Here is a 12,144-nt window from a genome sequence, read left to right on the forward strand (position 1 = left end):
TCTCCACTCCCGGCAGGGGTCAGTGGACACTGCACCAGTCCACTCTCTCCACTCCCGGCAGGGGTCAGTGGACACTGCACCGGCACCCTGAGTCTCCCCCTCCCAGGGTCCGTCTGCTGGCTGCTTTCAGCGCCAGCTCCTTCACCGTCTGAGGAGAAGAAGGGGCCCTGGACCCTTCTCCCTTCAAGCGCCCCCTAGCCGGCCTGGCGGGGCAGGAGGCCCGGTGACCCAAAGCTGCCAGACTTCGTGGCAGAGATGTGGCCTCCCCACACCCTGATACCTCAGGGTCAAATCAAACGTGGCAGCCCCTCAGTGGCTGCGCCCACAGAAAGGTGGGGATCTGCTTTCGGGGAAAGGCAGGAGGGGGAGGCGCTCCAGGCAGCAAAGCAGGCCTGGCTGTGGGCAGGTTTGGGGGACTGGGCGCCCCCACCCCGGCCACAGTCACTGCAGAGGCCTGCCCGGGGCCTTTTCACCAACCCCCTTCCTGTGTCGGGAAACCTCCCACCAAAACACTGTTCCCTGTTACTGCCGCAGACGCTGCCCAGCCCCGCAGACACGCCTGGGCGCAAGTGCCCACCGTTCCCTACCTGGGGGCCGCAGGCCTTCTGCTCTGGCCTCCCGGCCGCGGCCTGCCCTCCCCAGCCTCCCCAGCGCTGCTAAGGGACCGTTCCCCCACACCAGCCTTGAGTGTCCACGGCTGACCAACACCGCGACCAGACTCAGCCAAGTCTGTCCGCAGCTGGGCCCAGCTAGCCGGGACTCTCGCCCGCTTCCCGCACTGCTGCTCTGCTTGATGAGGACGGGGTTCACGCTGCACCCCCAGAGGCGCTGTGGGGCCTGTGCTGGTGCTGCGTTCTCTGCCCCGGACGCTTCTCCTGGTCGTGCCCACGGGGCGACTTCCAGCCATTGCCGACGCCGGAGCAGACAGTACTCGTCACCTCGCCGTGCCTTTTTCTCCTCGACACCTTCCATCCCAGAGACTCAACAGCCCAAAGTCCACTTTCCCAGCCTCCCTTGCAGCTAGGCTGGCCGTGTGAGCGACACGGCCAGCCCTCCCCCTCCCCGCCCCCCTTATTCCTGCCCGCACCCTGAAGTGATGCCTGGCGCTGCCGCAGCCACCTTCTGACCACGAGGCGACAAGCCCCACACCACACAGTCAGCAGGACAACGCGCAGCACCCGGACCCCGATGAGCGAGGTCAGCTGCCAGCCGGCCCGAGCAGCCGCCCCGGAACCCTCGCAAGACAGCTGGATGCCTTAGGATGGGAGGCGCCGCACGGCACGCTTCCCACTGTTTGCGACCAGAAAATACTCGGAGCTGGGGAGGGGCCTGACCGTGGGCAGCCTGCTCTGGGTCCGGCCCCGGCCCACGCTCCTCTACAGCACGGATGCCTGCCGGCGCCGTCTGCTCCTTGTATTACGTTTCCTCTCTGCCCCCTTCCCGTGACCGAGAGCCTCGCGGCCACCCGCCCCGGCCGGCACACAGCCGGCAAGGGTCCTCGCGCAGCAGCCTGCATTCCACCCTCACGGCGAGCCTTCACCTCGGCTACTCCGGCTGCAGCCGCCTGCGCTCCTAATTAGGAAAAAGCCAGAAAACGGATGCATTGATGACTTTCAGAGAAGTAAATAACGTGATGCCATTTACCGAAATATTGCAGAGGAACAAAAAGGCTGCAATGTTCCTCAAGACCGCCGTCTTGGCGTCGCCCTGGAGGAAACGGGGGTGGCAGGCTGCGCCCAGGGCCGCCTCCCCGGGCCCGTCCTCTTCCTCTTTGCCGCCGTCTTCCCGCACACTCGCTGCGGGGGGCCTCGGGCCGCCCCGGGGGAGCACGTCCCCGGCCGCCATCCCACCCATGGGGGCCACACCGGTGGGGCCGCAGGAGGGCGCGGGGCAGGAGGCCGGGCCGCCGCAGACGGTGACCACCCGCAGGGTCCTGACGTCCTCCCGGAGCTTCTCGGGCTCCCGGTGGGTGGACTCGATGATGAAGACGTTCTGGATGTATTTCTCGACGATCACCAGGACGGAGTAGGGCAGGTTGTACCAGGTGTACGGGGGGCGGGCTTCTGCGCAGAAGATGGCCAAGAGGGAGCCCCAGGAGATGAGCCAGGAGCCCGAGGCCGTGCCCACCAGGAGCTCCGTGTCCAGCTTGCGGGCCGGGTTTTTGGACTCATCTAGGGACCTCTCGTCTGTCCTGTGAATCTGGATGCCCAGCAGGCCCGCGGCCGCCATGAGACCCAGCAAGGTGACGGCATACAGGTAGAACATGGTGAGCGCCGACTCGCTCCTGGTCTTGGAGCGGCCGATCTGAGCCAGATACACCGCCACCACCCCAATGGTGGCGGCCAGCACGGTCAGGCCCAGCGCCGAGCCCAGCGCCACCCCGCGGAGCCTGAGCTGCCTGGAGGGGGGCTGGTGGCTGTCCACCTTGCGCCCGATGTTTTTCCACAGCACGTAGAACATGGTGGAGGCGAGGATCTGGTACTCTATGTTGAAAGGGTAGAGATAGTAGACCCCTTGGGAGACGGCGGAGCAGAGTGTGAGGGGGGTGCAGCTGCACGGAGGCGTGTGGTCATCCAGCACTAGGGAGACAGCAGAGCACAGGGCGTTAGCAGGCAGCACGCTCCTCTCCTCCCTCTCCCTCTCTCTCCTCTCCCTCCCTCTCTCTCCTCTCTCTCTCATATCAGCTTGGGGCCACCTGCTGCAGCGAAAGCTTTACTTCTCGGCTTGTGCCGGTAGCACAGCTCCTGGCTGAATGCTCAGCCCCGAGCGCTAAGGGGGAACCCGTCACGCCCACCCGGTTTCGCCCACCGCACCGCGTGTTTCGGTCGTCATGAGCGGCAGGGTGGAAACGGGCTTACTGGCGCGTGCAGATTTCACAGGCTGCGGCCGGACCAAAGCGGCTGGCCGAGGAGGGGAGCGTCTGAGTCCATATTATAAGTACGGACACAGAGCCGAGAAGCAGAGACAGGTGGTAGAAATTCGGAGGGGCTCAAACTACATGCTCAAATGGCTGCTCTGTGGGGAAGGCGTATGGCTTTCCTTCGTCTTTTTTTTTTTTCATGAAAAGAAGCCCCCACTGGGTCTTTTTTCTCCAGCTTCTCTGTGACTGGCGCTCGGCCCCAGCGCGTGAAGGTATACGTGTGTTCGCCCCTCTAGATGGTGCATCCCTGAGGCCCTGAATCTTCTTGAGTGTGGTGTACATGTGTGATCTTCAAGTTAACTTCAGGGAAGGGGAAATGCCCCTTTCTGCTTGCAGAGATCGTCCTCCTGAGGATATCTGTTGCTTCAAGTGTGGGGTGATGCAGGCACCCTCAAACACACACACTCCTCCGGGAGCCACTTGGCAATGACAGACAGCACTTTCCAGCAAGGAGGGGAGACGCTCCAGTGAGGATGAAATGTGAAGCACATGGAGGTGACCTGCAATTCCTCTCTGAAAGGACAAGTCAAGAGCCAGTCAAAGCACCAGCGAAAGTGTCATGTGCGCGTCTGTGTGTCTGTGTCAGCGAGAGGGGGTGGAGACCACCTCACTGTGCAAAAGAGAGAAAAGCGCTCATGTTGCAGTAACAGTGAGGGAAAGGAAGGAAAAATGCACAGCCAGCACTTTCTAAATGCACAGCACAACCTGGAACTCAGCCGTGAAGTCAACCTAGAGGGTTGCAACCGATATTTTCAACGATGGGATGACAGAGGGACCAGGAGGATGGAGTGCGCCGAATGCAGTGGAAATTGGAGTCTGCCGCGGTGAGATTGTTCCGTCAGAGACGCGTGCAAGCGCACAGGCCATGAGCAGCGGGACTGCGTCGGGCTATTGCTCACTGGAGGCTGAAGTCAGACACGGTCTGAGCGGATGCAATTCGCACTGAGCCGGACGGGAGGCGGCCCTGGCCAGGAAACATGGTGCTAACCCCACCTGGCCGCGTTTCGGGCCGCCGCTGCCAGGGGCCTTTCTGCTCTATGCTTCGTCACTGCTCTAACGCACGATGAGCCCGTGCTACTGAGCAAACCCGACGGAAAAGCTCTGCGGAAGCTTGGGTAGCCCTCTCTTGGCAGCGCCGGGCAGCTCCCATCTCTGGTCACTCAGTACTGTACTTGCAAAAGCTGAGGAGAGAAACTAGGGAGAAAGTTCAGAGTCACTGAACGCCAGAGCTGATGGAGATCTTTTTTTCGAAGTGACTCTAATCCCCATTTGTCCAGAAGGCTCTGGGAGCAGAGCAAATCCTGGCTCACGCACTCCCCGGCGTGGGGCCTCGGGCTGCTCACTTACCTTCTCTGGGACTGGACGACTTCCTGTGTAACAAGGCCCACGCTGCCTGCCCCGAGGGGTCAAAGAGCCAAAAGAGCCTAGTAAAGTGCCTAGAAAGTGCCAGGCACTCAGCAAAACAGCTTTTAGAAATCCTTCCTGTTGTCACTGCTGTGGCTGCTGCTGAGACCAACGGGAAACGAAGCCCCCAGCAGGAAGGGGCCTCCCGGAGCGGTGGCCGGGCTGCGGCAGGTGTTCCTCACTTGTCATCCCACCGCCCTGGCGGGGAGAACCCCCGGGGGCCCTGGGTCTGGAGCTAGTGCAGAAGGCAGCCTACTGCAGTGGGTGGCGAGCGCTGAAAAGACACGGCTCTGCTCCCTTCGGGAAAGGAGGCCAGGAGCAGCGGACTGGCTGCCCGAGGGCAGACGGCCAGTGGAGGGAGGGGCAAGACCCAGCCTGGGGATCCCGGCCCAGAAAAGTGCACACCCCAGCGCTCCAGCGTGCTCCAGCGTGGAATGAGGGATCACGAGCGCTAACGAGTTGTGGACGAACATAGAAATATCAACGCTACGGGAACAAACATGGCCAAAATCATAAACTCCGAGAGCTCAACAAGTCTCAAATGAAGTAAAGCCAACGAGCCACCGCCCGCCGCAGATTTCTCCGTGTTTTCAAGCTGGGCTTTCTGCAGCAAGGGCCCAACAGAGGCGTCCGCAGAAGCAGCTGCCAACCTTGCCAGGGTAAACAAAGGCCGCTGCAAGCCAAGGCCGAGAAATGGCTTCGGAAGGACAGCCCCGGGCCAGGCCCGAGAGCCCAGGCGCCTTTCGTGGGCTCCTGCCAGGCGGCAGGGCGGGAGGGGGCCACTACTGTCTGCGAGTGGGCTGGTCCCGCAGTTCCTCGGGGCCTGCCCTCCGGCGGTCCCCGGGTCGGAAGCCGGTCACTCACCGATGGTTATGTTCCCGAAGCCCAGCATGATGAGCCGCTCCTTATGTTCGTTGAGCTGGTGCTTGGACTCGTTCAGGACACCGTTGGCCCACAGGAGCAGGTTGGTGAACACCGAGTGGATCACCCCAAACCTGGAAAACGCAAGGACTCGGTCCTTGAGCAGACCTGGGAGCTCTGAGCCCTAGGGGTGTGCCCCCCCACACACACACACACACTCCTCGTCTGGGCTGTGGTTCTGGTTTCTTCTGGCTCTGGCTGGTGCCCTGTTTGGCGGGAAGGGGCATTTCCACGGGACCTCCCAACGCCACAATCTCCGCATGCTACCTTCATCTGGAACCTGCCGAAACTCAGCTCAGTGTCCACAGGACAAAGAGAAACCAGGTCTTGGAAGCAGGCACAGCTCCATGGAGATTTACACAAAGCAGGGAGCCAGCCCGTCACACCCCAGATCATTTCTTCTAGGAGGACAGAGGGGAGAAGACTGAGGATGGGTGAAAGGCCTGCCATGGAAATCTGCGGTCAGGAGCACCCTGTGGCTGGCCAGTGACCACGTCCACCCTCTGTAGCGTCGCTTCCTTCCACGGCCAGAGTCGCCGTCTGGCTTCAGTGGGGCGGGCTGGGAAGGGCGGGGAGGGCATCTGCTGGCACCCGAACAGGTTTTATTTTCTTGAAGCAGCAGTGAGCATGAAAGCGCCTAACACTGCCCCCTCTGCTTCTCTCCAGACTCGGATCTGTGGCAGCTACCTCATGGCCGAGAGTCACCAGCCGGAAGGAACCCACCCACTGAATGGCAGACGGAAAGAGAGAGCTGTTTTGTGATGGCATGTGACATGTGAAGCTGCTGGAGACCCAGAGCGCTCCAGGAATTAATCCGGGGTCACACAGCATAAGGCACACACCAGCCGCTGCAGCGGGGCGCCAGAGCCCCGCCTTTGTGTCTGGGCCCCACCGCCCCCCACGGGAAGACTGAGGTGAGGAAGCTGCGGGCGGAACTGGACCCAGGAGAGCGGAGGGGAACGGGGTGGCCGCCGGGCCCCTGATGCAAACCCCCAAAGTCTTCCCAGGCCTCAGGCTGAAGGCGGAGTCACACTGGTGGCGCCCAGGCGTGGCCATGAGCGTCAGAGTGTGTTTGGTTGCAAATAATGGGGAGCTTGACCTGCGCCCCCTTCCATCGTAAAGGCATCTAGTTATCTTGCTGGGGTGCTGGGGTGGCTGCTCGGGTCGGTCTGGCGGCTGACGCCAGTTATCAAACAAAGGTGAGGCCAGCTCCTGACTTGGGAGAGGCGTCCCTTAGCACGTCTGTGCAGCCTCTCAGCCTAGCTGGGGAGCAGATGCAGAGGCAGCGGGCCTGCCCTCCCCTGTCTCGTCAAGAATGCCTGCCCACGGCCTGCCCGCGGGGGGGAAGGGCACGGCGGGGTCCCTGTGCCTTGCCCTCTCGGCAGCCCCCCCACCCCTCCGCCCCTAGTGCAGGCAGGTCTGTCCTCACTCAACTGGCTCCCTTCGGCAGCTGCGTGACGTCCAGGCGCAGCTGGGGAAGGGACCAGCCTCAGGGTCGGTGTTTGCCCATCTGCTTGGCCGGCTGCTCTGCATGGGCGGCCGCCTTCCCGGCGGGTCTGGGCAGCTTTGCACAGACAGAGGCGGACAATGCTGTTTGCTTCGGCCTGGCCAGCTTTTCTCTCCCTCACAATGCACACAGCTCCCCTTTCTCCTCCTCTGTCCTGTCCTGATGGCCTGGCCCAATCCCAGGCCCCTCGAGCCTGAGGAGCGGGTACCGATGCCAACCCAGCTGCGGGCTCCTGGGCCGGCCAGCCGCCCATATGCTGGCAGCCACCTGTTGGCTGGGCCTGGAAAGTGTCCTGTGGACACAGGACAGACGCTTTCCTCACGCAGGCGGGGCCTTTCCCAGGCAGCCCGCAGCCCCGGCCACCCCATCTCAATCTCAGTGTGCGTTTGCAGCCCAGGCCTCAAAGCTTCCGTTCCTCTAAGCCTCGCCCCTGGGAAAAGGAAAGGACTCGAACCACGAAGGGAAGTTCTCAGACCAGAAGAAAAGCCCTGCGTGTATGAAAGCTTGGGATGGTGGAACATGGGCTCAAAGGCTAGAAGAAAACAGTGAGGCCAGGGGCAGGCGCCCAGCCGGCGGGACCCGCAGCAAAGGCCTGCGAGGGAACCGTAGTTTGCTGAAGGCGACCTTGGGCTGGCAGAGACTGCAGCAAACAGAGGGTCCGGGCCCTTCTGGGGGATACAACCCGAGCTCAGTGCTAACCCCCGCATGCCAGGGCTACCTGGATTGCCACAGCTTCCAGCTTTCTAGAGAAGCCTAAATCTAAAGCCTAGAGGTGATAAACGGTTTTAAAATGTTACGCGTTTGTCCTACAGACAAGACAAGAACCTAAACCTTAGGCTCAGTGCACACCCTGACAGTTTAGGAAAGAGGCCAAGAGACAGACGCAGAGAGGCGTCGGGGAAGCCAGACCAACCCGGCGCCCCCAGGACGGGAAGAAATGCTAGGCGTCTGTGGCAGGAGGCCCCGCCTCGCCCTAGCAGCACCCAGGACCCCAGGGTGCTGGCCGCAAGCATGCGGCGGAGAAGCATCGCTGTGCCCAGTAAGACACACGCAGGAAATGTCAACGCAGAAGGAACAGGACCCCCGCAAGGAGAAAGGAAGCTGTGTGCACTTGGGGGAAGGACGCGAGGAAGCAGCCCCCGGTGGTGCCAGTAACAGCTGCGGCCCTGCACGCGGCTCCAGGAGCTGTGAGCGGGCGCCGCAGGGTGGTGAGGAGGCCTCTCCTCCTGGCCGCCACCTCCCCGTGACCTGCCCAGGACCCTCCGGCCAGGGACAGAGCCCCTTCTTTTAAGGACACTAATCCCACGGGGCTCCCCCATGACCGCTAAACCTCCCTGCCCGGGCCCCACCTGCAGACTCGGCATTGTGGTGGGGCTGTGCCGGATGGACCTGGAAGGACCCGGCAGCGGTGGGAATGCGGCGGCCACTTGCAGAGTCCTCACACGTTCCCTCACAAAAAGAAAGGGCCACTTGGGAAGGAAATTGGCTGAAGCACAACAGCAGCAATTGTTCCCCCTCAATCTTCGAGGAGCCCAGCTGCGCCCACAGAGGGAAGAGGGGTGGCAGCTGGCTCCCCAGCTGACAAAATGGGGACCCCGCGAGCTGGGGTCAAGTGGGACGCCGGAGCCGCCCAAGCAGGAAGCAGCGGCCACAGCCACCCTGGAGCCCGCCCCGGCTCTCTGGTCCCCTCAGGAGGGGCAGCCGAATTGTTTTTGAGGGGCCTGGGGGTCCCTGGATCCTATTTGTCCACTCCCCTCCCACGGGGGGGCCTCACCCCACCCTCCCCCACGGGAGCCATGGCCTCCCTCCCGTCTTAAGACTGGGATTGGGGCTGCCCGAGACTGGGGTTGGGGCACCCCCAGGGCGGCCCGCAGGACTCCAGACCCACTGCCTCGCCTAGGACAGCTGGACTCCTCCCCTGCACAGCCCGGCCTCCCTGACAGGGCCTCACACAGCCAGCGCTTCATAAGTGTCCAAGTGCTTGTTGGGGCTGATGCTTTTCGCACAGGGGGGCTCCTGCAGTTACTTCTGTGGCCTGTGGGGGGCGCCACCCATGATGATATCAGCATCATGCCCAGCACCAGCCGGGAGCCCCTGTTCCCGACCGGCGGCTCCCGTGGCGGGGTGTGGGGGCCTCTCTGAGGGACCCATCCCGGCCCTGCGCTGGCCGCGTGCACACAGAGAGGACATGCCCCGGACAGCGACACCTGCTGCTTGTTCACCACCGTCCCACAGACGCTCCCCCTCCGTCAGCTTCCTGGGTTCCCTCTCTGGTCCAGGAGCCGGCTGCTGTTCTCTCCACCCTACCGAGGAGGGAAACTGAGGCCTCGAGGGACGTGCCTGACTGGCGGGCTGGAAACACAAGCCCCCCGTCACCACTTCCAGGGGCCCCCGGGGAGACGCTGGAAGCAGAAAGAGGGCCCCCCACCCTCCAGGCTGGGGCGCTGCTCCCGCACGGAGCTGGGAGCGGCCTCCACCGGCCGGTGCCCAGCGGACTGGCGTGTTCTGCTGTCTGAGCCCCGCCGCACTCACATGCCCACGACCGCCCGCGCCTGTACCTTTCCAGGGTTTTGAAGGACTGGATGATGTCCTGCGCGTGGCCCCACAGGAAGTAAACCTACATGGGGGAGGGGAGCGCGTCAGCGGGAGCCCGGGTCCCGCTCGCTGACACGGGTGGAGGCGATCGGGCGTCAGGGGCCTCCGCCCCACAGGAGGCTGGTGGCTGCCACCATCTCCGGTGGCAGTGCCATTCCCCGTGGCACAGTGCTCGCCGCCCAGCGCTCGGCCCAGGCGGTCACTAGCGGCCATGCAGATGGGCTGAACCGGGTTGGGCAGGGTGGCAGGGAGCAGGCCTGAGCATGAGCCCCGACTCCCCCCCCCCCCGCCTCTTGCAGGTCAGGGAGCCCCCTGCTTGGTCCTCCACCAGTGGTGGGAAGGGGACAGCCCCTGTCCAGAAGCCGAGCGGCACTGAGGTGAACCCCTCATGCTGAGAAGCCTGAGGGGTCCGCGGTAAGCCACCCCCCCAGCTCCTGATTCGCCGGGCTTGGCAGGGCAACTTCTGTGCCAGACACAACAGGCTCTTAAAATGTGGGGGGCTTCACATGCAACGCACAGTGACCCCTCCTTGGTGCCAACCCCCAGGCACCATCAAAATGTCTCATTCAATCTTCATTTTGCAATTCAGTGAGGTTAAAAAAAAAAAAAAAGAGCCGATGGTACCGAAGCATGCAATTCTTGAAACAGCTGGCAGTTAAGCAGCAGCAGTGACTCCGGGTCAAGAGGCCCAGCTGGGAGTGCCCAGGTTCCAGACACTGGACCAAGTTGCCCACACTGACCACCCAGCAGTCAGCCAGAGCTTGGCGTTATCTTTAAGAGAAAAACACAGAACAGAGAGGATCCTCTGCGGTCTCCCCAAGACTCTCCATGTTGCCTCTGGAGCAAGACTCTCCCCTGGGATGTGACTGCTTACCCCTGGGGTAAGCAACCAGTTAGCTCCATGTCAGGGTGCAGACACCTCCATCATAAAGCGCCCCAGGCCGGAAACAGGGCTTTATTCTCTCAGATTTGAGGTGATGAGCGGGGATCACCGTGGCAACAGTTGTTTCTTCTTGCTCAGGTGCAGACACTGCCCCCCACCCCCCGGTTCTACTCGTAGTCAGCCCCTGAGGGTGACGGTGTCCTCTCTTCCACAAGGACACACTGGACTGGAGGCTACCCTGAAGCCTGGCTTGGCCTCCGTTACCTCTGCGAGCACCTGTTCTTCCAATAGCCACCTGCCGAGCGAGTGGGGTGGGGTGCCAGCAGAGTGAAGGCTGGCACCCCTTCTGGTGTGCGTTGCCACACCCCCACCAGGGCCCCTCACCCTGCGTCACAGTGCACTGGGCCCCCCCATGTCCCCCCATCTCTCCCTCCCCCTGTTATAGCCTCAACACTACAGTCAGATGTCCAGGGCTTGTTTGGTGCAATTTTGGGTCTCCCTTTGTTTTGTTTGTGTACGTTCCACAGATGCGTGCAGTCATCCAGTATTTGTCTTTCTCCTTCTGACTTATTTTACTTTGCATCATCCCCTCCAGTCCCATCCATGTTGTCACAAATGACACATTTGTATCTTTTTCATGGCTGAGTAGTATTCTGTGGCCCACATACATCACATCTTTTTAATCCGCTCTGTGTCCTCGGGCGCTGGGGTTGTTCCCCAAGCTTCGCCATCATGAACAGTGCTGCGATGAACACAGCAGTGCAGAGATCCCTCTGAGTTAATGCTTTTTGCATTCTTTGGACAGATGCCGAGGAGAGGAATTGCTGGCTGAAGGGCGGACCTCTTTCAAATATTTCGAGAAACCTCCAAACTGTTCTCCATAGGGACTGGGCAACACTACATTCAGTATTAGAGGTGCTCCTTGGGAGACCGTGTTTCATCTCCAGAAACACCCAAAGGTCATCCAGAGCTGCCCAGGAAGTCGCCAGGACGCACTACCTGGCACCACACGCGAAAAGGGATGGCGTCACAGCACGGCTTGCTTGGGGCTCACGGTGGAGGTTCACTCCCGAAAGACAGGCTTGAACTGGAGTCGAGGCATATCTGGGGCATGAGGGTACCCCTGCAGCTGGCCACGGTCCCCCTGTCTCCTAGGTCCTGGCCATGGCCTGTGCAGACGGCCATGGGGACACGGGTCCCACCCCCGGGAGGCAGCTGAAGCACTGAAGCCCAGAGATGGATTCAGCCTCAACCCCTGACAGACATCTTGATGTTTCAGGTTTTCACACACCTGAGCGCCTTGCCAGGCACCGCGGCATGATCATCACAGCTCACCTGCACCAGCGTGTGCACCGCATGCGTGACGGGGAAAACGCCTTCCGTGGCAGATAAACATTCAGAAAATCCAACGAAGTACCCAATTTTGAAGCACCCCAGGATGACGGTGATGGCGGCAAACAGCGTGATGCTGCCTAAATCGGGGGCGGGGAAGAAGCAAATACGAAGCGTTACTACTCCCTTGAAGGCGTTTCAGATCGGTTATAGTACAACACCCAGTCAAATGACTTTTGACAAGGTGTCAGGAACACGACACCGTGAGGAGAGAACAGTGGTTTCCGCAAGGCAGGGCTGCTACTATGGCTGGTGGCGGCCCAGCGCCCTGCCTGAGCCAGCGGCTGTGTGCTTGGTGTCTAAAGGCAGCGCCCGGTGCTGGCCCCAGGGGACACCTGCCCGTGCTCACCCCAACACCACGCAGGCCCTGCGCTTGCTGCACCCCCGGAAGGAGCAAGAGAAAGATTGGGGGTGGGGGGCAAGAGGGAAGGACAGAAGGAGGCAGGAGGGGAAAGTGAAGGAGGGGGATGGCTCCTTGAGCTGGAGGAAAGCGCAGGTCAAGGTCTGTGTGTGTGTGTGTGT

The 12,144-nt window shown here is 61.7% G+C and overlaps 1 protein-coding gene across 1 annotated transcript in view; it reads right to left on the bottom strand.

The window, feature by feature from the left end:
• The window catches only part of OTOP1 (otopetrin 1), a 17,454-nt gene that overhangs the window by 2,841 nt on the left and 2,469 nt on the right, over nucleotides 1-12,144 (bottom strand). Inside the window, exons 2-5 of the mRNA XM_004681520.2 lie at nucleotides 11,566-11,702; nucleotides 9,311-9,369; nucleotides 5,189-5,319; nucleotides 1,645-2,579 (exon numbers count right to left, since the gene is read on the bottom strand). Of these exons, the coding sequence (XP_004681577.2) occupies nucleotides 1,645-2,579; nucleotides 5,189-5,319; nucleotides 9,311-9,369; nucleotides 11,566-11,702 (1,262 nt within the window). The remainder of the gene's footprint in view (nucleotides 1-1,644; nucleotides 2,580-5,188; nucleotides 5,320-9,310; nucleotides 9,370-11,565; nucleotides 11,703-12,144) is intronic.

The sequence above is a fragment of the Condylura cristata genome, unplaced genomic scaffold (genome assembly GCF_000260355.1).
Source record: "Condylura cristata isolate star-nosed mole 26May11 unplaced genomic scaffold, ConCri1.0 scaffold00012, whole genome shotgun sequence".
NCBI classification, from domain to species: domain Eukaryota; kingdom Metazoa; phylum Chordata; class Mammalia; order Eulipotyphla; family Talpidae; genus Condylura; species Condylura cristata.